Here is a 26,129-nt window from a genome sequence, read left to right as displayed (position 1 = left end):
GAGAAGTGGGGAGCCGTGGAGCTCCAGTGAGGGGGGCAGCAGCCAGCAGGAGGAGGCCTGCTGCACGTGGCCGTGGGCACCGGGTTGGTGTGGAGTGCGTGGCTGTTTCTAAGGGTCTTATCGTGCAGGTTCCCTTCTCCTCTTCAAAGCCACCCTTGTGGGTGTTCTTGGTGGGAGCGGTGGCTGTTCCTTGGGCGCTGGAGAGGGTGGGGTGACCTCCCTTAAGCCCCGGCTAGCAAGCTCACACTGAAGCCGATGCCTTGCTCCACACGCCTTCTAATCGGTGCTGTTTCTTGAGAATCAGGAGGTGGAGTTTGCTGTCCTAGAGCTCGGGCTGTTCATGGAAAATAGCACGCACCCTGCTCCTGGGCCCCAGCTAGGCCCTGGGCACTGCACAGGTGCATGCTGGGAAGCGGCAGCTGTCCTGCGCACCTGCATTCCTGCTCGAGGCCTTGGTTTGGGGCTGTGGCGGGGGCCCTGCTCCCAGAGTCGGGACCCAGCAGGTGGTCTGGATCTCAGGCCGGGTTCTCTGGGAGCCACTTCTGTGCCAGGGCTCCAGACGGGCTGCCCGGGGACTGAGCTCCGCCCTGAATTAGGTTCTGGTTGGCTGGAGCCGTGTTGGCCTGCATGGGGTTTCTGTTTTATGAAACTGAATTACCAGCATTTGCCAGAAGTGGCAGCTGCTTTATCAGACGGCGTCTGGGTGCTTTGGGCCACACTGTTAATTTTCCTACGGTTGGCTTGCTTGGTTCGTTTGTGCCTGCCTGGGCCTTGGAGACACTTGTCCTGAGATTGGGGTCATCACAATTTCTTACCATCCAGAACCACACCCTCTCTAGAGTGGGGAGTCCGCCAGGTGCCTTGTGAAGCCAGGTTTCAATGGCGTCTTCTGGGGCGGGGAGGGGGGACTTTGCCAGCTGTAGGCTCCGGGGCCCGAGAGCAGGGCATCTGTCCTTTTGTTCTGTTCCAGTCACAGTTCAAAGGTCATCTGATTCTTTCCTTTGGAGATGCTGTGACAAGACAAGAGTCACGTTGGCTGTGTCTGTGCTGCGGGCCAGTGCTGTGTTGGGCACGTGGCTGTCAGAGCAAGTTTGCTGAGTCAGATGACGCTGAACAATTATTTGGCCACCGCGTATTGATAAGCATGAAAGAAATGACTTCCCGGAATATGAGATTCTTCTTTATTATTTCCCAGAAGCTCCGTGTCTGAAATGATTTGGTTTGTGATTTAGTTCGTGCCACTTGTCATTTTGAAGTCCCTATTGCATTGGGAGGCTCCGCTGTTTCTGGGTTTGCTAGGTCGCCTTAGTGCTTTGCCCTTAAAGGGACAAGGTCACACTTGTCCATTCTGTGCTGGTGAGCTCCCGGGACCAGAAAGGCCTGCGGCCAGCTGTGTGCTCAGGCAGCAGGCACTGGCCGACCGCCTACCTGATTTCCACATGCCTACGCGATTTCCACAGTCATAAGTTTGAGAACAAAGCGACTTTACCACTGTGGTCCAAGGCTTGGAATCAAATGTACATCCAGTTTGTAGAAAAAGCTTGAAGAGCTGTCTGTCAAGATTGTCCTAATACGGTTTGGGGACCAGAGGGAGCGGTGTGGACAAATCCCCCAGCAGAGGGCACGTTCAAGGCCACCCACTGCCAGCGTGAAAATGTTGGACACATATGACTTCGCCACGCAAACTGGCTGCATAATGTATGGTTTTTCCATGAAAAGAGATCGATAAAGCTATAGAAAAGGAATCAGGATGTAGAACAGAAAGTATAGTAAAAACCTATTTTTTTTTTGAAAAAAGAATCCTGTGCACATATATCTAGAAACATGTATGAACTCGGACAGGAAAATCACTGGTGGTGATCTGAAGGCTGGGGTTTGGGGTAACTTCAACTTCGTCCTTCTGGCTAACCTCCCCCCTTTTCCCTAATTCTTGTCATGATGTCTGACCTCTGTCACATGAAATCACAAAGAGAAGGGACCGGACACTGTGCGAGGCCGCGCTGCAGGTGGGCCGAGGGAAAGTGGCGGCAGGCGCTGCCCTGGTGGTCCCCACGTCCGCCCCCGCCAGGCCGAGATGGAGTGTGATAGAGCGGCGATGGCGGGGTGCTTTTCATTTCTGGAGTGTCGCAGCTGCTGCTTGTGAGACCGATAAGCCCCGTGGGGTCCAGACGGAAGCCGGCCGCCACCGGATATTAGCTGCCCGGGTGCGGGCCCTGGGGCGCCGTGTCAGCGGCTCTCATCAGCGCCGTGGTGTCTGTGGTTATTAGTTTTCTACCCTGGGACTGATGTCAGCACTGATAAGGTGTCCTTTTCATAAATTTCCAGGCATTGCTTTCTTGCCAGCCAGCATCTCTTATCTCATTGGAACCAATATTTTTGGGATCCTTGCACACAAGATGGGGAGGTAAGATGGAAACCTCGCTCATCCTGTCGGTCGCGTGCTGCTTCAGAGCGCTGCTCGGTTCTCCTGCCGTGGCTGCTCGGGGCCGCTGCTCGCTTGCCTTTGACGATCTGGGCTGGCGAAGAGGCCGAGTGCGCGTGTCCTGATGGTGCCTCTTCTCCCGACAGGTGGCTCTGCGCGCTCGTGGGGATGATCGTCGTTGGAGTCAGCATTTTGTGTGTGAGTAAACAATGGCACTTGACAAACGTTTGTGACAAGTCTGTGACTTGACCATTCGGACAAGAATCACCAAGCCACATTATAAAGCCGTTTGTTACAACTTTCTTATCTTCAACATTTTTTTGGACAAGAACTCTCCAAGTGGTGTATTTTCATTCTGTCCAAGGTCATTTAAAATGTTTGCTTACTTTGCTTGCAGTTGGCCACGGCTCCTCCACCTCCATCACCTTAAACATTGCAGTGCTTGAAACACCTCAGGACAATGAGCCTGAAACAGCACCATGGTTTTCTAGAATAGGACATTTTCTACCAATGGCCAGTGTCCACGCCAGAGGTGGCCTTCTGTCCGTGTCAAGGCCTGAGCGTGGACTGTGCTGATCGCCACTTGTGGCACTGGCTGCTCTTCCTGGTAGTCATGGAACCTGTTTCTAGCTTCGATGGTCTCCCCAGACCCCATCCTTTCTCCTCCCGTTCCCTCGGAAGGGAACAGGCACACCACGCAGAGAAAACATTTTCAAGACGATTTTGAGTTGGATATCTTGATATCTGACACTAACACGGATTTTCCTCTTACAGATTCCTTTTGCAAAAAACATTTACGGGCTCATAGCTCCCAACTTTGGAGTTGGTTTTGCTATTGGTAAGTCACGTGGGCCTGTGCCTCCGTTTGCAACTACTCTTGCGCCAGGAAAGATCTCCTCTCCCTTTGATCAGCTGTTAGGTATTCCGCCTCAGTGTGCAGGGGCTCAAAGCGGCTGAGGGCAGCTTGGCTCCACCTCATCCTTACATCGTCCGCGTCCTAGCTGGTTATTTCCTGAAAACCAGCATGCAAAAAGCCCGATATTGACAGGAACAAAGCCAGCTCTCCAATGCTGTGTGCTTGGACAGTGGAAGGAGGCCCTTCCCCAGGGCACATCTGCCTGGCTCCCGTCTGTGAGCAGGCCTTCCCGGGTGAGGCTGAGGGAAAAGACCAGTACTTCTTGTAGGGTTGGAACAGGGGAAGCAAGCTGATAATCATGGCCATCTGTGCGGTAGGGGTTTTCACAGGCAAAGCAGCTGGGTCTCTGTATTGTTAGGGACAGCAATGAATACGTGAGGAAAAACCCTTGTTCGTGTTGTGAAGAGTATACTTCTGTTTGTTATCCTTACCCACTGTCATGATACAAGTAAGTGCAGAATCCGTCCCCCATCGAGGCCGGGGCTGATCTTTGAGTGGCACAACAGAAAGAATGACCTGAGTCTTTCTGACCCCCGGCGAGGTCAGGCTCAGGTAGTAGGTGTGAAGGAACTTTAAAAAGTTGGTGGAAAGTGGAGTTAAAGGAGAAGTTGATTTTGGTGCAAAGAAATTTTGAAGTCTGTTTTTTTCATAATATACAATTTCCATGAACTTTTTTTTTAAAGACTTATTTATTTATTTGAAAGGGTTACAGAGAGGGAGAGAGACAGAGAAGGAGAGAGACGGAGAGGGAGAGAGACGGCGGGGGGGGGGAGGTCTTCTATCTGCTGGTTCACTCCCCAAATGGCCGCAATGGCCAGACCAGGGCCAATCTGAAGCCAGGAGCCAGGAGCTTCTTCCAGGTCTCCCGCACGGGTGCAGGGACCCAAGCACTTGGGCCATCTTCCCCTGCTTTCCCAGGCCACAGCAGAGAGCTGGATTGGAAGTGGAGCAGCTGGGGCTAGAATCGGCACCCACATGGGATGCTGGCACTGCAGGTGGCGGCCTTACCCACCACGCCACAGCGCCGGCCCCTCCATGAACTTTTTGAAGTACCCTTGTCTGTTCTTACAGTGTTGTCATAGCATCCGTCCCCGCTGTAGTTGATTTTTCAGCTCTGCCTGATGCCCAACTCTCACATTAGTTTTGCATACCTGTCCCAGCACCTTGCATGCATGAGACAGTGAGCAAACACCACTGGAGTGAAGGCCACTGCCGCCGTACAGCTGAGGGTGCTATCATTTGAGTTCCCTGCTCGGTGGACTCGGGGATCTTAGCTCATTGTCATTGTAGCCGGTCGTTAGCAACCCATTTTATAGGTGGAGAAACTGATGTTTACAGAGCTGGGCATGACCACACCCACACAGCCCAGTTCTGGGATTTGAACCCAGAACTCTGAAGGCATGCACTTTGTCTTTGCTGCTTGTCGCAGACCCGTCAAGAACCGGGTGACAGAACCGCTGGTTGTGGTGGTGGTTCTTAGGTAACTAAAGGAACCGACCTCTCCGAGTTCCAGTCTGCAAGACTCCGCTGGGTACCTCTGTGCATTCTCCACCTTCGTAACCCCTCCGGTCTCCGTGTGAGGCCCAGTGTGGATGGGGAGGCAAGGGGCAGAGCAAGCACTCGGAGGCCCAGCAAGGACTTGGGGACCCTGGAGTTCCCGCGCAGTTTTCGGCCATGTGTGCTGGGGGAGAGCTGTGCTGTTGGGCTGTGCCACGAGGCTCGGCAGGGAGGGTGGCACAGCGCAAGAGCCGGTGGGGCACTGAGTTCAGGGCGGTGGGGTGACTGTCCGGTTTCTGTACACTGCCCCCTGCCTGTCCCCAGGGATGGTGGACTCGTCAATGATGCCCATCATGGGCTACCTCGTGGACCTGCGGCATGTGTCTGTCTACGGGAGCGTGTATGCCATTGCGGACGTGGCTTTCTGTATGGGATACGCGATAGGTAAGGGCACGGGCTTTTCAAAGAACCTTTTACCTCGGTGCAGAGCAGAAAATGCTTACGAAAGTGATTGAGTCTTTGCACCCTTGTATCTCCAAGACGCCTGGAGACGGCTTTGTCTAATTCTCTGTCCCTGAAAGGTCCGTCGGCCGGCGGGGCCATCGCAAAGGCAATTGGGTTTCCCTGGCTCATGACGATCATCGGGATCATTGACATTCTTTTTGCTCCTCTCTGCTTCTTTCTCCGGAGCCCACCTGCCAAGGAGGAAAAAATGGTAAGAAAAATGTAGGGTGCAATGAAGCACTTCTTGTTTTCGCATGGTCTTCTGGGTAATCCCTCATAGTTATTTCCTCCTAGTTTAACTCTGAAATGTGTTTTTGCTCCTTTGGGGCAAAAGCCTCCAAACCTAAATAATGAGTTTTTTAGTTTGTACCACATGGGGAAGTTACTTTATTTTTGATTTATTTTATTTATTTATTTGAAAGAGTTAGAGGTAGAGACAGAGAGAGAGGTCTTCTGTCCACTGGTCCACTCCCCAATTAGCTGCAACGGCCGGAGCTGTGCTGATCAGGAGCCAGGAGCTTCCTCCTGGTCTCCCACGTGGGTGCAGGGGCCCAAGCACTTGGGCCATCCTCCACTGCTTTCCCAGGCCACAGCAGAGAGCTAGATTAGAAGTGGAGCAGCCAGGACTAGAACCAGTGCCCAATTGGGTGCTTCAGGCCAGGGCTTTAACCTGCTGTGCCATGGTGCCGGCCCCTACTTTATTTAACTACTTTCACACTTAAACTTGAAGAGTGAAATGATTGTATAAATTAGCAGCCATATAGCTCTTTCATCAACCAGATAGAAACCCGGCATAGTTCAGTTCCTATGGTTCTGGTGAATGGTGGACATCCATTTCCTGCCTCCTGGACTAACTCCCAAGATCAGCCGTTTGTGGTGCTGTTTGCTTTTCTCTTAACCCTTACAGCCTTCTGTGAGAGTTGACGTTTTGGTCTGTACTGTATGTAGGATTCCGGTAATGGGCTCAGGCTTTTAGAAGTGGGAAATCATAGTGTAGATGGTTGGGGTACACATGTGAGTCTCCCTACAGCTGTTGAGGTCATAACTTCATGAGCAGAAGCATCACCAGGGACAAGAGGGAAGGTGTCCCTCTGAACAGGTGCATGGCTGTTGTCTCTACTTGGAGTCTTGAGTCGTTTTAAGTTTACCTTACCCAGCAAGGAGAAACTTAGTTTCTGGTCATCCATGATGATCGGCCATGTTGCTGCTGTCTGAAATGTCGGATGCTACCAGGCACGTGCCAGCTGCAAGGGGGAGCAGGAACTGTTTCTGAATGGATGTGAGCTTCACTGGGGGTGCTTTTGTGGAAATGTATCAGAGATTCTAACGGCTGCACTGAGTGTGTTATGATGCCCTTTGATGGTTTTCTCCAAAAGTGAATTTACAGGCCCTGAAGTTAGGTGACTGCGGATGTTCGTCTAGGGCATTTGTTAGTCATTCACCCACGCAGCACAGGTAAAGAATGCACCACGCGCTGGGCACTGGCCTCGTGCCCTGCATCATTCAGGATTTAACCGCAGAACTTTGAGCTACCCAGGGCCTGTTGGGCTCCTGGAGAGTGGAAGGAGCTGGGGAAAAACATAGACGCCCCCTCCCTCCCTCCCTCGATGCGTCCCTGGCCCTGAGCAACTGTGGCATTTTCTGAGCCCTGTCTTAAGGGACTTAATTCTTTTCCAGGCTGGTCGTATAAATTCCCAATCCATCTTTGTTTGGCTGACTAGCACAGTAGCTTGTCCGAATGGGGGTCAGGAAGTTCCTGGCACAACAGTGGAACACAGTCATTCTGTGCTTCTATAACGATTTGATTAAGGCTACATGAAGGTTAATTTCAACCTTTCAAATGGCTAGCAGCTGCTTCTGTCACCCGGGAGACTGTTGAGGGCTCTTGGGAACTGAATCGGCCCTACCAGGCAGGGGCTATGGGATTCTGTTTCCTTTTGCTTTGCATCCAGTGGGGAAATGGTAGCATCTACCTTACGGGTTGTCGTGAGGGTTTTGAAAGCTGAGATCGCAACAAACTGCTTGGGAAACTGGCTCAGTAAATGTATTTCCACCCTCGCTCCATTCTTCATTCTTTTACCCAACAGCGTCAGGCCAGAGAAACCCGAATTTTCTCCCTTTCTTCTGCACTTTGTGCGAGAGTTTCCTTTTGCGATGCAGACCCAGGACTGCTGAGCAGGGGTGCCTTGCCGTGGCAGCAGATGTTAGAAGCTGCCGCTGCTCTGTGTGTGTGTGTGTGTGTGTGTGTCTCTGTGTCTCTGTGTGACAGCTTATCTGAGGCAGCGGGCGTAAAGGGTGAAGTCAGGGTGAGTTTCACCGCCATGTTCTCAGAATGGCAGAAGGCAGGCCTCAGGAGCTCCTCTGTCCCCATTTAAGCCAGTTCTTTAGCTCGTCTTAGAAAGCCAAAGGAAGTGGACGAGACAATCTTGAAGGCAAAACAATAAGAACTACAGTGAAAGCCAACTTTCATTGTAAAATGTCTCAAGTACCTAGCCAATCGTTAAAAACTTGAAGTATGATCTTCCTGTCCACATTTGAGATATTATGTTGGCCATTTGACTGCCGTAATGGCAGCATTTGAGGGGGGAAGCCATGGCCGCTGTGTGCTCATTGTGCACGCAGAACGGGGAGTAAGCGGACGAGGCCGACGGACCCTAATGATCAGGGGCCATGCGGGCGGCGCAGCAGTGTGCTCTGGGGGAGGAAGAATCCATCACTGTGCACTTGAGCAAACCCGGCAGGGCTGAGCGCTGGTGTTCGGGGGCCGGCGGTCACCAGGTGCAGGTGGACTGAGTAAGGAGGCGTTCAGCCCTCAGCAAGTAATTGTCTCATTAGACAGCATCTTGATCATAAGGGGTTTGGACTTAAGCGGCTCTGTATTGAAAGGGTTCACGGATCACAAGTCATAGAATCGTGAACTGTTTTATGAGCGCGCACATTTCTTCTGCTTGGTTTACTTGATTTCTGTTTCTTCTATAATGAGTTATTTGGATTGGTGGAGAAAGAACTGTTGTCAGCAAGTGTAAAAAATGTCAACACTGTCATTGGAGAACTGCGTGCCAGTTGTAGTCGGTCACACGGTAGCCCTTCGCTGTCCAAATGCCCAGCTGAGAGTAGCTGTGTTTGGTGAGGATTTTTTCCAGGTTGAATTACTTTTCTGAGTCTGACTTACTCTTGGAAGTTTCTAATTGGTACCCAGAAGGGAAAGCAGGTGGTTTGAGAATGGCAAAGGCCCTCCCATCACCAACTCTGCTTTCTGGATGCTACAGGCTGGCCAGGATTGGCTGACTAGAGGCTAAGGAGAGCCAGTGTGCTTTGCATGTTATAATCCACTTAAAGGAACTTGTCCCTTTGCAGGGCATGTATGCAGCAGATGCAAAACCACTGTTTTCTCTAGGTATGTGCAAGAGAGTGACATTTGTCCAGTATGAACCCCTGGTGCCTTTCCAAGTCTCAAAGCCTGGAATTCTTACTTTTGAACGTTTTTGCTTTTGCATTTCACTTGGTGCAGTCATGCGTTTGCCATTGATTCTGCCCCGAGTCAGACGTGAGCTAGGCACCTGGTGGGGGCAGAACTCGGCTCTCTGTAACTAGGCTCTGCTTCAAATCCAACAAACTCCCTTCCTTTGCATTCTCTCGTCGTAGAGGGCACACACCTTTCTCCCTACAGCAGAGCGTGGAGTGTTGCTTTAAATTACCTGCCTGGCTGTCGGGCCACTCTGTGTTCCTTAAGCCCTTGACTCACACACACGAGTTCATGCTGACTGCACGCTACCTGGCTTGATCATATGTAATGTAACAAATACCACTACTGGTCCATTTTTTAAAGATTTATTTAAGAGACAGAGTTAGAGATAAGAGGGAGGGAGAGAGAGACAGAGAGGTCTTCCATCTGCTGGTTTGCTCCCCAGATGGCTGCAACAGCCAAGGCTGGACCAGGAGCCCAGATCTCCATCTGGTTCTCCCACATGGGTAGCAGGGACCCAAGTATTTGGGCACCATCTGCTGCCTTTCAGGGTGCGCGTTGGCAGGAAGCTGGATTGGAAGCAGAGTAGCCAGGACTCCAACCGGAACTCTGATGAGCAATGCAGGCATCTGAAACAGTGACTGGACCACTGTACCCAGTGCCCCCCCCCCCCCCCCAGTGCAGCGTTTTATTCAAAGTCCATAGATGTGCCAGGCCCTGGACCTCCGCGTCCTTCAAAAGATGACACATATGTGCAGTCAGGTCTAAGGTGGGGGGGGGACCAAGCAAAGAGAGGCCCTTGTGAGCTAGAGCAATGGCTATTTTTTCCAAGGCACCCACTTCATGTGTTTCTCAACGCTACACATGAGTGGACCTGGACTTTCATTTTTAGCCTGCTCCATCCTCCCTGGCTAGAGTGATCCTTGGGCATATTTGAGACTCACTCATCTGGGGAGGTGAGACATTGAGCTGTCAGGGGCCAAGGCTTTATGTCACACAGGGAGAAGGGTTCTGTGTCCAGTGTCTGCTGCCTAATTTTTAGAAACTGAGCTCTGTGTTAGATACATGTATCCATGCACTTGGAAAGCAGAAGACAGAGTTATTTGAAGCTAAGTCTGAGCTGGCGCAGGGGATCAAGGGAGTCCTTGTCTTCACGTGTCACACAGACGGGTCATTTGAGAATCTCTTGGGAAGTAAGTGGGTTAAGCACGGAGTGGAGTCATGTCAAGTCTGCAGGATAAGAGCTGGGGGTAATAGCTAAGACACCAAGAAAGGTTGTGATAGGCCAACGTCAGGAACGTTTTAATCTGTGTAGACTTGACAACTGCATGAAAGGGTTCTGGGGGAATAGTTCATAGTGGGCAAACCCCAGGAAGACACACCTGATGAGGAAGAGAATTCGCTCGAGCCGTACGCAGCACCCCACTGCCAGCCACAGCACTCGGGCTCCCGTGGAGTTGTGCAGGAGTGGACTGTGCCACGAGGCTCCACAGGCTCCTGCGTGCCCCATTCTTGCGGCACAGTCAGCCCTCCGTATCCACGGGTTCTGCGTCCATTGGCTCAACCAACCACGGCTAGAAAACATTCAGGAAAACAAACCCACTGGTCTATGCAGAACAATCAGATTTTTTGGTCATTATTCCCTAAGTAATACAGTTTAACAACTGTTTACATAACATTTAAGTACTAGACATAATCCAGAGATGATTTAAAATCCACAGGAGAATGTGTGTGTTTTATATAAATACTGCTGTTTCATATAAGGAACATGGGCGTCCGTGGATTTGGACATCTGCTGGGGGCCACGGACCGGTCCTCCATGCATACTGGGGGCCAACTGTACACCCCTTGGTCATATTCTTTACCTGTTCTGTGCCTGTGTCCTCAGCCCACCACAGGGTTACTCTGAAGTTGCCGGATTGCGTCTAGAATGCTCAGTGTGGTCCTGGCATGCGTGGTGTCTGCTGTTAGACTCGAGCTTGGTTCTCTGCACATCTAGGAAGAATAAAGCCCCCGAGTGTTTCAAGCATCACGTTTTAGCCCCCAGTCTCTGTTTTGTCTTTTCAGGAACAGCAGACGACGGCGTGACTTTCCATCACAAGAGGAATTTTTTTTTTTAAATCAGAATTTGTGAGAAGGTGAAAGCCCTGGAATGTTTAGGAAAAGGTCTCAGGGGCCATGGTGACAAGGTCTTAAACTATTTCAGGGGAGTCTGAGTAGACAGCTGGTGTGAGAACCCGACCCGTGCGTCCAGAGAACGGAGACTGCAGCCTAGCCTCGGGTGCGTCTCTAACCTGAGTGTCCCCTCTTCCGGAGAGGGCGCTCCCCGAAGGATGCAAAGACACTGGACTGGATTGCTTCCAGGATCCCTACTCCAGCTGCAGACTTCTAGGTTTAACTCCTTTTAAACTCGGCCCTCTCAGCCGTGCTTCCTAGGCTGGGTTCAAGCGCGGACTCGCGGTCCCGGAGAGGCGTAACTAAAGCCGCACCGAGACCGCTTCTACAGTCTCCTGTTGGCTGGAATTGCCACTGAGTGAACTCCAGGTCTTCTAGGCCAGGCACCTGCTGATTCCTCCAAATGACTGGTTAACAGCAAGTAACAGTACAGAGCTTTCAAACCAGTAATCCTTACCAACAGGTAAAAATCCAGCTTACCTTTTACAAAACACGAAATTAACACACTTGTACTTTGCTTTCTTGTAGGCTATTCTCATGGATCACAACTGCCCCATTAAAACAAAGATGTACACTCAGAGTAACATCCAGTCTTATCCACTCGGTGAGGAGGAAGAATCCGAAAGTGACTGAGACTCACATACTCCAAGTGTTTAATTGTATAAAAGTGTCTCCCGTGACCTGACTCGTCCAGAACCATCTTAGTCATGCCATGCATCCCTGGCGAGAGAGTAAACCAACCAAAGGTTATTATTTCTTTTCCATGGTTATGATTGATTGCCAATAGCCTTATAAAGAAAAAGCTTTTCTAAGGGTTTGTATAAATAGTGTTGAAACTTTATTTTAAGTATTTGATTTTATTAAATATTATACAATATATTTTCACGAAATATGTAAATCTATAAATATTTGAATCCAAATCAAGTATTTTTTAACTTACATTCACAAACACTTGGGCAAAAAAAATCTTATATTTTTTCTGAATATTGGTGACGAGTGTTTAAAGCATACACTGAGACTTTTCCGACAATGAGAAAGTAGAAGTCTGAAAAACAGAATCGAGTAAGACAGCGTTAAGTTACATAGTGACACTGAATGAGTGTTGCTAATTTGACGTGTAATTACCATCCATATATTCGTTAGAAGCTAGTTAAGTACAGAGGACAAAGACTTGAATCAGCCATCTATTGGATTTATCCATAAATCTCAGCTGGCATAGATTTCCTATGTCATTACCTGCCTGGAAAGAGATGGCTGTCAATTATGTTGACTTTTCATGTGGTTGGTGGTAAACGTTAAAGCCACAAGGGAAAAACAGGATTCTGGAAACAGAGAAAAGCACCCACGCATTCAGTTATGAACTAGCTTTCCTGTTAAGATGTACTTTTTTATGAGATAAAAGAAAATTCAAAGTGTACCTTACACCGTCAGCTATACTCAAGCATGGTATAGTTTATCAACACCAAGTTCAAGTTTTAGAAAAGCAAACTTAAAAAGCTGCTGTGATGGGAGAAATCAGATTGTTTCTAGATCATCCAAGTGTTTTCTAGGGATCTGTTAATTTGGGGTTGTCGGAAACTATTTCTTTCCAGACTCCTGAAAGTTGTTCTTATCTTTAGTGTAAAAACAAATTTTAAAAGAAGGTAAAGGAATGAAATTGTTTATGTCCTGAATCACTTTAGGAGAAGAGACAAACGTAGGGTGGTCAGAACACATCCCCTTTCCCAGAAAGAAAAGAAAAAGCAAACATCTAAAAATGTGCCCCATGTCATCTAGTGTGCTGTGTCCTGTAGTTTTTCTAAGCATGATAGCATTGATGTGCCTTTTCTGTGAACAGCAAATACAGTTAGTGAATAATTGCCAGTCTCATTGTTCTGTATGATTGGAGAGTGAAAAAGCGTGGAATACATCTCCAGTATAATACTTAATTCAGCAGTTCTGTAATCAAAAGTTCGCCTAATGTCGGTTTTATTAAGCTGAGTTGTGCTTGTGTTCACCTGGACATCGAGGAGCAAACAATTTTAGAAGAGACTCAGCAAACTACTTGTTCTCTAGGGTGAAGCGGCTAAGACTTCCCTTTGCTTTGTGAACCTTTTCTGGGGGGCTTGTGACAATTTGAAGCCTGGTTTCCAAGCAGCTTCATGCAACCATGCTTCCTGCTAATTGACATTGGGCAGTTCACACACGTGTGCCCTTTTGGGAGATGGCTCTGGCGGGGAGGAACTCTTATGTGACTAAAAAAAAAAAGGCAGGAGCAGTGCTATTTCCACAGGGGGACAGCCTTCAGCACTGGTTCTCTTGGAGTTTGTGGCCCTCCTTGCCACCAGTACCACATAGTTTCTTCCTGTTTTATTTTTGCCCTTAAGGCCTCAGCTTGTGAGGCTGGCGAAAGCTGGCCTGCTACTGATCTGGCAGGAGCTATGCATTTTACAGAACTGCTTTGTGAGCAAGGGATATGTTCTATATGAGGGGAAAAAATGACAAGGTCTTGAATGTTCTGGGCTAGCCAGACTGTAGAGGGTTTTCTTTTTTTGATTACAGCTACAGAACAAAACACAGTTCTCCAAACATTTGTTTGAAAAGTTTTTTTTTTGGTGGTGGTGGTTGGTGCCTGGTAATAGAGAAACATCTTAAAAGAATATTCAACCATTTCTACTGACTCCTAAGTGTTATCTGTCCAAATCATGTTTTATGGTTTACTTAATAAATATTCTCAACACCGTACCATGCCTATTTGTATTCCTTTATAAACCAAATATTGCTGTTGGAATAAAATACATGATATTGTTTTGACGTGGGTAATGTTCTGTTATGCTTGTGAGCATCAGGTAAGAGCAATTCCAGGTTAGTTTGAAGTCATTTTTGGCTTTCTATAATTGTGGAACTACCCACATTAATGTGGGAGGGGGAGCAGCAAATTATCCTTGCATCTCTAAATTTCTGTGGTTGTCCTGGTAACTGAACATATGATGTCCAGCCAACTGACATAACAGCTTAACTTGGGGCCCCCAGATGCCTATACATTCTCTAAAACCTGTGGAATTTGGGACGTTTTGAATGGCTTTTAGCTTTTGTAGCTCAGTTTGTGAGCTTTAATCGGCTAATAAAAGGGATCCACAACTCAAAAAGGATTAGGGGAATCTTATTTTGTTGCTGGTAAAGCTGTTATGTTAACTTAGAATTTCTAAGTCCCCTAAAAGTGAATAAACTTAAAATCACTTAAATATATTGTCTTGAGAGGGAGAGAAAGAACGAGTGTTCCCATGTACTGTTTCCCTAAATGTTTCCAACAGCTGCAGCTGGGCCAGGCTGAAACCTGGAGCCCAGAACTCAACGTAGGTCTCCCAAGTCAGTGGCAAGGACCTAAGCACTTGAGCCACCACCTGCTGCCTCCCAGGGTGTACAGTAACAGGGAGTTGAATTGGGAGGATTCAAATCCGGGTACTCTGATATGGGATACTATGTCTCAACTTGCTAGGCCAGAGGCCCATTTCCAAACACTTCAGATTTTATTCTTTATTAAAATCTCAGGGCCAACTAGTTTCAAACTGCCTTTCAAAAAATTTAAATATAGTTAAATTTTGAGTTTGACAGTAGCACCCAAAATATCCACAGTATTTCAACAAGTTCCCATGTTGAATATAAGGCTTGATATTAAGAAATGTAGCATTTAATGATTTTAAAATAATGTTAATTTTGCTCAGTATGTCTAATATTTCATCTAAATATCAAAGTATGTACTTTAAATAGACTAATTACTAATATATATAGCACAGGCAGTCCCACAAATCTGATATTTCACAGGTTAAACAGTTAAATTTTAATGCCTATAGGCAGTTTGCAAAACAGTTATTTTGTTTAGCAAAAGTGGAATCTGTATGCACTGTATTCCACGGCGATACAACAGTTACCTTTTTTAGATGTTGTCAAATGAAGATTTCTTGTTTTCTGCAATAGGCTTTATTATTTCTTAGCTATTGATAACATAGCATGGCAGCAAGATTACATCGGTAATGTAATATAATACAACTGTTTTCATTGAAGCCATACATCTTACTATACTCTAGGCTGTTTGGAGTGTTCCCCCCTTGCACTAAGGTACAACTGTGATGCCGCCACTGCCTCTTCCAGTAGATATAAAATATTGCACTACATTGAAGATATACTTTACCAATGTCATTAGCAGCATTACTGAGCTTTCCGTAACTGGGGTTCTACAGAGTTAAATACTTTTAAAATGAGAAGATTCTTAGGTGAAACCAAGTGTTAACATTATTTCTACAGCTCTTTCAAATGCAGCAGTTTCAGCAGTATGCTTGGGTATCACTACACTTCCATGGTTTAATCCATAAACACCAGCCACTTACAGACACCCCACTTCCCAGGCTGTCAATGGTAGGTTACTGTTTACAAGACGAAACATGGTTATACATCAGGTAGATTGAGTAAGCATACTGAAACAACATTTTAGCGTTCAGAGAATTCGGTGTGTCATCTTCCATAGCAGTGTCCTCTTAAAATGCAAGCATGCTTAAATAAACAACAGAAAGAGGGGCATACAGATATATTTTTGTTATAAACTTAGCCAAGAAAAGTATTTAGTGTCCTAATATTTCACTTAAACAACAGGAGTGACCATTAGCTATTGGTTTTAAGTGGAGTAATAACTTTTCTACCCGCAAAAACATTCTCTGTTAAGCGAGACCTTTGATGTGTACGGTCCTGTACTATTCAAAGCACTTCTGTGGCTACACCGCTGTTTTCCTCATAATCCTGTGATGTGGTTCATCTTTCCTACTTTAGAGACGGGGAGCTGCAACACGGGGCCTTTTTGTGATTTGCCTATGGTCAAACAGTTCTTTAATGGAAGCCCTTGAACTTAAACTCTTGGCATCCTGGACTAAAAACCTGAGTCACAATTTTTAATAGTATACTATACTTTTTTTTTTGCCAGCTATAAAAGCTGTCCCACTAAATTCCTGTCAGTTTCACTACATATTAACTATCGCAGCAGTTACCTACAAAAGGGAAAAACACAATCTTTCAGAGTACGTAACAGGCCCAAGCTTGCATGTTTTCCTCACTCATGTGTTACTGGAACCCCCAAGATGGAATATCGGAGTACATCCTCACTTCAGAGAACTGGTCCCAATTCCTGTGTGTCTGTGTGGTCCATTTTTATTTAACTTAGCAGTCTGAGTTACAGTGGTATTCAGAATGATCACCATTTCTTTAAGCCTGTAAGATGCCAGATGAAGCAAAAAATATATTTTGCATGATTCTTCACAACACACTCCTGCATGAACATGTTTTAAAACAAAACCAGCCAAAACTTAACAGTCATTTTAAGAACAGTCCTCTGAAACTTGAAATATCCTTGTACATGCTTTATTTCCTATGGGAGAACTGAAGATGAAAAAAATCATCATGAGTATTTAAAACTTCCACTTAAAAGGAAAGCGTCAACATTTTGAAAGATATTTCAAAATCCTACTGGTTACTGCTTTTCAGTAATTAAAATTTGTTATCCTACAAAATTATTGACCAACTACATTCTGTAATTCCCAATTATATGTTGTTTTTTCAGTGCAAGCTCTTCAAAGTAATCACTTATTTTTACTTTAGCTGCACAAAAACTTTAGAAAAAAATTTCACAAAGCATAGAAAGCAATATATGTAATTTGTTTTTACTAAATCAGCATAACAGACTAAAGCTGTGCATCTGCTTTTATGTTACATTTGGCAAAACAGAAACCACCCTCCTGAACCCCCAAATAACAAAATCTCAGGTCTATCGGGATGATAAACTTCCTAACACAAAACAATGAGTCCTTTCATGACTGCTACTGTCACTCCGGGCATGCAGCAAGCCTGTGATGGAAATGAAAGGTTTCAAGACTAGACAGTATCCTACCTAAAACTAATTCAAAAACTAAAAGGAAGGAGAATACAGCGAGGCATCACACATACACAAACATGGAAAGTTAGCTTATTACATAATTACACAATTAGAAAAAGGTAAAAATAAATTAGTAAAAATGAATTCCCAGTATAAACCCAAAAAAGCATAGCTATAAATGCAACCCGAAACCACCAATTTAGTGAGCTGGTCATGTTTTTGCAGGAAAACAACCTTTTTCATTCTTGTTCTTACACAAGTAACTCTAGAGAAGCAGGCCAGAGTGCATTGTAAGAGGAGTTTAACGTGGTTGTAGCTGAGTACTTGAGATGCGACCTTCCCCCAGTCATTTAAAAGTTGAAGCAGCTTTTGTGTTACACAGACTCAGAGGGGCCAAACAAGTCATCTGATATGCTGCTGAAAGGCTGCGCGTCTATTAGCTGGCTTATTTCGTTATCAAGGTCCTCTTCTGCATCATCTGTGTACTTGCTTGCTTTTTTGGAGTGCTGGTCTAAAGACAGGCTTTCTAAAGTTTCGATATCTTCAATGCCTGCTCTGTAGTGGATCATAAGAAGGGTGAGAGCTTGGAGTCTTTCACCTGATTTAGCTAAAGCAGCAGAAAGAAGGGATTTTTTCCTTGTATCAGTTGTCTCTTTTTCTTCTCTAACAAGGGAATTATTGTGTTCCAACTCCTGATCAATTTCATTCTGCAGTTTATCCAACATGAACTCCAGTTTCTGGACCCTCTCCTCTGTGGGCAAGCCCCGGTACAGGTCCCGGCCGATTTCCTTGACTGCAATGAAAACGCTGTCATCCAGCCCGCCTTCCTTTCTCACTAACTTGATGCCTGCACTGCTTCCCCGTTTGGAAGGACTGTTTGGACCACAGACCTCTGTGTCACTGCCTTCATTGTCTGATGTATTGGGTGTGTGTTTTGGTGAAGGTTCTGCAAGATCAGTTCCTGGTTCAGAAAGGCGAGTTTTAGAGACTTGACGCAAATTTAACAGACGTGAGCTAGTATTGATGATGTGTCTGGTTAGACCTGTTGTTCTATTGACTGACTTGTTAGCTTCTGCATCAACACGAGGCAGGCCGACAAGGGGTTCCTGTCCGTCCAGCCTGAGGTTTTTCAGGGTCCGGTCTATTCGCCTGTCAGTTGCTCCGCAAAGAGGAGTCTCGGCCAGACACTTTTCTTGACATTTTTTATGGCAAACATACGCACAGAACATACACTGGGAAGCAGCTTTAGTCCAGACTTTTTTCTTACAGTAATCGCACCAAGTTGGGTTCTGGAACTGGGTATCCTGGAAATTGTGTTTATTTTCTGTGAAACCCATCTGCCCAGTAAGGTGCTCTTCTTTAGGGAGAGCAGAAACTTCTTCCACCAAATGCAGTTCTTTTTCTTTTTCTATGTTAGGAACTATATGGTGGTCTGGTTCTCCTTCCTTCAGATATTTGAAGTGAATAGTAATGTCACCAAAGCAGAATTTGTCATTGAATCCCTTTTGCACACTCAGATTGCGTAGTGCAGTTCTAGTGACAATAGCCTTAGGGGAGGGGGCTTCCAGTCTGAACTTTGAAAGGTATTCCATGTTTGATGTAGCTAGGCATCCTAAAGCCACCTCTTCAAGTTTTAAACTAATGTGTCCTAAACAGATGAGACCCCCCAACTTGAAAGGATCCTTGCACCACAATGCAACGTTTAAGTATCTGTGGCAGGCTTCTATGTCAAACAAACAGGATGCTCTGGTTCTTGTCCATTTTCCCAGCTTATTACGATAAAGAATTTCTGACGATTCCCATGTCTGACGATCATCCGAACTCTCCTTGGTAGGGCAGGAACTTTCTGAAGCAAATTCTTTCGCCACTTCTTGCTTTGCTGCAGCTGGCTTGGGTACAGTGGCATCTTCTCCGTGTTCCACAGCTTTTGCTTGCTTTTCAGCAGCTCTGTCTGCAGCAGCGGGGGGCAGCGCCTTCTCTAGCTTGTCAACAGGAACATCTGGTTCTGCCTGATTTGGGGCATCAGCAGACGGCAAGGGAACTTTCACTTGGGGTCTTGGTGGCACAGGTGGTTTGACAGTGGATCCTTGGGTAGGTTTTGACACTTGCGCTGGATCTGTTACCTCAAAAGTTTTTAGAGTTGAGGGTTTTCCTTCTTTGGGTGGGATTTTTGGTGGTAGTGGGTGACTTCCTGCAACTAACTTACGGTTTAAAACTGGTGATATAGCTCCAAGGGGTTTAATAGAAAGCGTTGTTGGAGTGCGTTTGGGACTATGACTCAATGACTGTGCCTCATCTTTGAACTCACTTTGTGTTCTGACATCACCTGCCAAGTCTTCAAATTCAGAATCCAGGTCTCTGTTTTCAGCATCTATTGCCAATCCAGGGGCTTCCTCTTCATAATTCGGTTGACACGTGCTTGACAGGAAGTTTTCTTCCAGCTGGCCAAAGTTCTCTTGCAGCACTGCGCCTGCATTACTCTGGCCAACAGGCCTTTCATAGTACACCAGGACTCGGTCACCAGCCTGCTTGATGAGCTTCAACACTTGCAGTGTCGATGTTATTTTCACACCTGTTTTAAGACATTTAAAGGGAATTCATGTAGATTATTGCAATAAAATTGCCTACAATTGTTGAATATAAATGTCATTACCTCATGGTTATTGAACTAATGGAGAAGAAACAGGGAAACACCAAAAATTTTTTATTTGGCTTTTGGATGACTGATTTGCAAAGCTGGGCACACTGCTACCCTGGAAATGTCAACCGTTTAGAACCAGATGTAACACAGTTCCTCTGACAGTTCCAAGCTGCTGAGCTCCTAACTGCTTTGATCCCCTCTGGGGTTACAGACAACAGATTTCTCAGTGTGAGCTGAAGAGGTGAGCAGAGGGAGACCCACTGGAAAGGATTCCACTAATGCTGAAACCAGACTCCCATTGAGGGGAAGTGCCCAATATTCTAGTGATGACAAGCTATGTGACAAATGAGTCAAATGAAGACTAAAGCTTGAAATAAATACAGTAAAATACTCCTCTATGAATAGTGGACTGTTTCACAGATTCTTTTCAGCCCTGCACATCAAACTCATCTTTTCCAGGACCAAAAAGAACGCTAAGGGATAAACTGCTTTAAAGTTACTCAAGTTGGAATGCTCTCCCACTGCAGTTGCTTGGGGAAGATGAGGCTTTCAACTTTCATAGCTTGGAAAACTTTCCACATCCAAGATCCACTTTCAGTTCATCTCTGACCAGTCTCCTATTTTTTTTTTTTTAAACTCTTATAATCTGGTCTGCTAAGTGGGTATTTTTAGGTAATTTCCCAGCCCAGTGATTCCTTCTTTCTTTTCATGGTCCTGTTGCTCTGATGCCACCTACTCTTCTACGCGGCCTAAGTCCAAGATTACATGATGTTTCGATTTGTTGAGCCCTCTCCTCTTCTACTCTATTCCTGCCTTTTTGGCAGCTTTGCTAGTCTCACCATCTCCCTTTCCTGCTCCTCAGCTTACCACTTGGATCCAGCATCAAGCCATGCTAGACATTCAGTGCTCATTTTTTGAATTGTCTCTAAACAACTGAGCCTCCAAAGCACCCGCTTCCAACTTGTCCTGTTCCCCCAAAACCCCCTGCCATACTTTCATTCTACAGATGATGCCACCTTATTTACCAAAAAGATGAACAGGAAACCACCTCTTCTCTTTGCCAATGAAGTTAGTGTTATCTTCTTTCAGAGGAAGAAGTATCCCTTTATCGGTACTGTGGATCCTATTTTCCCATCTCCCTCTGGATTTCCTCAATTATCCTCACTCATTTTTTTCTTTCTTTCTTAAGACCTTCCCTTTCCCTTTGTTTCCATGATGCTGTACTAAATTGATTCTAATCATTTTTCCTGTGGTTTCTTTTTACCCACTTACACCTGCTTTTTATAAAAAACAGTACCAAGGTTTTCCTACCATTAGTTTCCTTAGCCTTTTTGCTAAAGTAATTATGTCCACTCCAATAATTTCAAAAACTATCAATTTGTCTTTGGTTGTTTCCCTTCCTCTTCACTCTAGCCCAGTCTTCCCAACTAACACTGGCTATCACCACCTAGAAGTTTCTTTGGTACCACATCTTCAGCACAGTTAAACCCCTTTTAGACCATCTCATCCTTCTGCCCTCACCACTATGAATCAACCTGCCACTCTCCAGTTAACCCAAGTGGAATCCTGGAGATAGCTGTCCCTATAGCCATTTAGTTGTCAACTGCACCTTGGGCTTCCAGTCCATTTCCCTTCCCTCGTCAGATCCTCCTCAGCGCTGGCCTCAAGTACAGTAACAAACAGTTCTTAACTGCCAGCCCCTGCTCAGACCTTCTGGAATCACAAGCGTCATGCTGCAGGTTTTCTAAAGCTTCAGCTCAGTAACCTTCAGCCTCCAGACTTGATCACCCTGAAATCCAGAGCTTCCTACCATGGTTCTTCATGATTTTTCTAGCTTAACCTACTATTACTTCCCTTGAAACACAGTGTCCCAGCAAAACTGTAGTTTGGCATGCATAAATTAAAAAAGAATCCACCTAATAGTCTGTAGTAAGCAAAAATTTCGACTCAACCTAAATCCATTTTTTTGGTGTGTGACTTCACATCTGCCCTCATCTCATCTCTTCCCCAACCGCTGGGTGCTTTGTACAGATGGCCACTATACCGCTCAGCACTGAGTCATCCAAACTGGAATTTTCTTTTGGAATATTTCAAACATACCCCAAAACTTAGGAAACACCCTTGAGCTTCATATATAACATTTTGCCAATCTTATTTTAACTATCACCAATCCACTATTAAATATTTTTAGAACTACTGCATATTTATATAAATAAGTCAATTATAGCTATAAAATTTTTAAAAAATGCTGCTTGATATGGGACAAAGTTAGTAACACTAAAAGACTACTATAAAAAAATTATAAAAATACACTATAGGGGCCAGTGCCGTGGCTCACTAGGTTAATCCTCCGCCTTGCGGCGCCAGCACACCGGGTTCTAGTCCCAGTCGGGGCGCCGGATTCTGTCCCAGTTGCCCCTCTTCCAGGCCAGCTCTCTGCTGTGGCCAGGGAGTGCAGTGGAGGATGGCCCAAGTACCTAGGCCCTGCACCCCATGGGAGACCAGGAGAAGTACCTGGCTCCTGCCATCAGATCAGCGCGGTGCACCGGCTGCAGCGGCCATTGGAGGGTGAACCAACGGCAAAGGAAGACCTTTCTCTCTGTCTCTCTCTCTCACTGTCCACTCTGCCTGTCAAAAAAACAAACAAACAAACAAAAAAAACCAAAAAACAACAACAACAAAAAAAACAAACACTATAGGATTTCAGTTTGTTTCCTGGGGTTGGGGCAGGAGAAGTAATTCTGTGTAGAAAAAAAAGCCAAAAGAGAGACATAATAAAGTTCTTCTGTTAAGTCTCAAGTTTCTTAACAATCTACATATTATGTACAACATATAGTTCCTAATTTCAATACACTTTTACAAATGTTATATGTAAAGGGATAACTTCTGGCTTTTGGTTCTGCATATATTTATATTGCTTGGATTTATTCATTTCTAATTTTATTTCTTTGAAAAGCAACAGCTGGTGCTGGACTGGGTTGACGCCATGAGCCAGGACTCAATCCAAATCTCCCGTGTGAGCAGCAGAGACCTAGGTACTTGGGCCATTACTGCTGCCTCTCGGGTGCTCATTAGTGGGAAAGGCACTCCAGTGTGAGATGCAGGTGTTCCAAACAGCATTTTAACCAAGTTAAAATGGCCAAATGCCTGCCTCTGTTTACTTCTGATGATATTTACTACTTACGAAACTGAAAACAAAACCCTAAAACAAGATATAAAAAAAAAATTTTATCTTTTTGGTAAAATCAAAATAGGTTATATGTGAATATATAAACTTGACACTGAACTGTAGTTTTAGCTGGGGGAGAATAACTAAGACAACTATGTGATGGATGAGGTTTCTCTTATGCCCTTGTGGTGCATCCATGGGGCTGTAGCAGCAGCATCTGGAAGTTTGATAGAAGCGCAGATCTTGGGCCCTGTTGGTCTGCTAAATCAGATACACATTTTAACACCAAGTCTGGATGACTGGTATTTACATCAAAGTGTGGGAAGCGCTGCTGATGCCATGATCAGAAAGATTTCCATATGACAATGTTGACTTATGTGGGCAACTAAATCATTTTCATGATGGATTTGAATCAAAGACAGAGTTTCTTGAACATATAACTAGGAAAACTGCTGATTTGTGAACTGTCTTATTGTCTTGGCTGTGAAAAAACATGCCACACTGTACATAAAATATAAACTGTGACCAACCACATGTTCAAGAAATCTCTTGACAAGCCTAGAATTGGTTGGTCAGCTATTTAAGGGCCTGAAAAAGCTTGGACTTTCCCCCTACTGCTGTGTATATGAGTCCTGCTGCTCAGCTGTACACATCCAAGCAAACAACCAATCAACAGGGAATTTTTCTTGTTGTTGTTAACAATTCAGTTGACAGGAGACATGCAGGTGACATATTTTCCACTAATGATCAGGGCTGAACTCTGAATAACAGCAATTAACAAATGCTGGCCATTCAGACAATATGGGGCCACAGGACAGTTCAGCTGTATCCTCTCTGTTCATTATTTAATTCAAGTGATAAGGTAAGAGTTACAATTTAGGCTCATGGTAGTAATGCAGAAACGTTACTGTTGATTTGTCTTTTACATTTAACAAAAAATAAATACAGGTGTAGAAGGTGGGAAAGGAAGGAGAATTAGAAAGATTACAAAAAAATGGCCTAAAGATGAAGAAATTTAAAGATTTATACCTTAGGACTAAAATGGCAAATATGTTTTAAACACATTTTTAGGCTTCCTTCAGATTTTTATTTATAATAAACTTACTTTTTTTTTATAACTTTGCAAGCAAAATAAAAAAGTGATTATTAGAATAAGGAAGGGAGTAAAAACTTCCTATTTTCATCCTAATTTCACTGTAAAATACATTGCATATTAGTGTAATTACCTCCAATAGCAATAAGTCGATCTCCCCGCTGAAGATCTGCAATAGCAGCAGGCGAGTTTGGGGCCACCGTTTCAATTATGACGTGTCCAGCATACCCATCAGTTGACTGGACGAGACGAAGCGTAAGTCCAACACTTTGTAAGTTTCCTTTTATTAATTCAACCTTTGATAAAGATGAAAAGAAATGAAAACTGACTTAATACATTCATAGTAGTGGAGAAAATAGTTCCATCCTGAGAAGGCTCCATTCTTGCTGCTGATTGTTGTACCACAGTGACTATTATTATGGAGACATAAAGGAGGGAAGAAGGATTTTTTAAAAGATATTTTATTTATCTGTTTAAAAGGCAGAGTGACAGAGAGTAATCTTCTATCCACTGATAAATAGCCACAACAGTCAGGGCTGGACCAGGCTAAAGCCAGGAGCCAGGAACTCCATCTTAGTCTCCCACATGGGTGGTAGGGGCCCAGTGCTCAGGCCATCTCCTGCTGCTTCCCACGTGCGTTAGCTAGGAGCTGGATCAGAAGTGCAGCACTCGCACAGTGCTCTGGTGTGGGCTGCTGGCACTGCAGCATTGGCTTTATCACTGCCACAACTGTCAACCCAGAAATCACTGTTCTAACGATATGAATTAACATACTCCCATACTATACATTTAAGTTATCCCCCCAAAAAACACCCCAAAACAGAAAACACAAATAAACAACACTTTGTCTTCAATGTGTCCAATCCATGACCATTGTATAAAGTTTGTAAATAAAAGGAAAGGTGATGGCTGACACTGTGTTGTAGTGGGTAAAGCCACTGCCTGCAGTGCTGGCATCCCATGTGGGCACCGACTTGAATCCCAGCTGTTCCACTTCCCATTCGGCTCTCTGTTATGGCCTGGGAAAGCAGTAGAAGATGGCCCAAATCCTTGGGCCCCTATACTTGTGTGGGAGACCCAGAGGAAGCTCCTGGCTCTTGGTTTTGTTTTGGCCTGGCTCCAGCTGTTGTGGCCATCTGGGGAGTGAACCAGCAGATGGAAGACCTCTCTCTCTGCCTCTGCCTCTCCCTAACTCTGCCTTTCAAATAAATCTTAAAAAAAGAGATAAAAGTGAAATGAAAAATATTCCTAATCATACTAGGTGGAACTGTTCATCTTTTTATTTTGCAAGATACATGTTAGCAAACTGAGAACTGACTCAGACCTCACACTGTAAATATCATATTGTGAATGCAACTCTGAATCTTGCTTTTCTCAAATATAACATAAATAGTATATGTCTTAGGTGTGCCTTTGAAATTCCACTTTTTTATGGTGTATGGTTGATTCTCTGTATCTACAGGCTCTCTATCTGTGGATTCAACCAACCAGCAACCAAAAATATTTAGAAACAAAAACTGCACCTGTACCGAATATTGTCACTATTTTGTATTTACATAGCATTCACATTGTATTAGGTATTGAAAATAATTTAGAGATGACTTTAAGAATATGTAAGGATGTATATAGGTTATGTGCAAATACTATATCATTATATTAGAAAACTGAGTGCCCATGATTTTTGTTATACACTGGGGGTCCTGGAACTGGTTTCTTATAGATATTACAGGATGACTGTGGATTTTCTTTTTGGGGGAAGGCAAAGGAAAAGAGTTTACATTGTGCTTTATTATGTTACCCTGTTAATGAGACACCCTGCTCTAACTAACTCATTAAGATAATTTTGTTTCTAAACAAATCTGTCATCCAATTTATGAGAGACACATATCCCAGATTAACATCACTTGTGAATTCAGAAAAGCATAAACCATGTTATCTGTCTTCATTCAAATCGATGATTTAAAAAAAGGCTAGAACACCACATCCCTTCAGATGACAAGAATTCAATTGGTGTTTACTGAGTTCAATTACAAATTGCTCTAATTGTATTACCTGCCTACCCACATTTCTTATTTCTGTTCTTCAAGGGTGTGTCATGAGGAACTTTGCAAAAAAACCCTGCTAATATCCACATACATCACTGTCTATGTTGCTTTATAATATAAATACCACTTAGTGAGAAATTCAATTTTCCTACCTAATGATGTTGGCTGATAAAAGATAACTTACTTGTTCTTTAATTTGGGTATTAATACATTTTGTAAAGTTCTTTTTATTTATGATGAAAATCTTAATCTTATTATGCTCCAGAAATGGAAAATGTGGTCAAGTTATGGATTACCTGAAG

At 44.8% G+C, this 26,129-nt stretch overlaps 2 protein-coding genes across 20 annotated transcripts in view; one reads left to right on the top strand and one right to left on the bottom strand.

The window, feature by feature from the left end:
- SLC18A2 (solute carrier family 18 member A2) overlaps nt 1-18,203 on the top strand; it is a 37,131-nt gene extending 18,928 nt beyond the window's left edge. For all 9 annotated transcript variants that reach the window (XM_051824209.3, XM_089313957.1, XM_089313965.1 and 6 more), the window contains 6 exons: nt 2,326-2,404; nt 2,569-2,620; nt 3,197-3,260; nt 5,160-5,279; nt 5,417-5,550; nt 11,509-18,203. In XM_051824209.3, coding sequence (XP_051680169.1) covers nt 2,326-2,404; nt 2,569-2,620; nt 3,197-3,260; nt 5,160-5,279; nt 5,417-5,550; nt 11,509-11,613 — 554 coding nt within the window. In that variant the 3' untranslated portion in view covers nt 11,614-18,203. The remainder of the gene's footprint in view (nt 1-2,325; nt 2,405-2,568; nt 2,621-3,196; nt 3,261-5,159; nt 5,280-5,416; nt 5,551-11,508) is intronic.
- The window catches only part of PDZD8 (PDZ domain containing 8), a 97,755-nt gene continuing 75,634 nt past the window's right edge, over nt 4,009-26,129 (bottom strand). For 4 of the 11 annotated variants that reach the window (XR_016221534.1, XR_016221531.1, XM_089313955.1 and 1 more), the window contains one exon: nt 23,985-24,078. Coding sequence is in view for 3 of the 11 variants with exons in the window: in XM_089313956.1 (XP_089170082.1) it covers nt 24,069-24,078 (10 nt within the window). In the remaining 8 variants the exon portion in view is untranslated. Of the gene's footprint in view, nt 5,531-9,154; nt 9,415-10,187; nt 10,380-10,670; nt 10,801-11,460; nt 11,701-11,795; nt 19,452-23,915; nt 24,079-26,129 lie in introns of those variants that run through there. The other 7 variants (XR_016221532.1, XM_002718680.6, XR_016221529.1 and 4 more) reach the window with 6 other exon arrangements.

The sequence above is a fragment of the Oryctolagus cuniculus genome, chromosome 15, assembly GCF_051225735.1.
Source record: "Oryctolagus cuniculus isolate XC-2025 breed Fujian yellow rabbit chromosome 15, ASM5122573v1, whole genome shotgun sequence".
NCBI classification, from domain to species: Eukaryota; Metazoa; Chordata; class Mammalia; order Lagomorpha; family Leporidae; genus Oryctolagus; species Oryctolagus cuniculus.
Note: the sequence above shows the minus strand (reverse complement) of the source record. Positions and strands in the feature narration are given on the sequence as shown.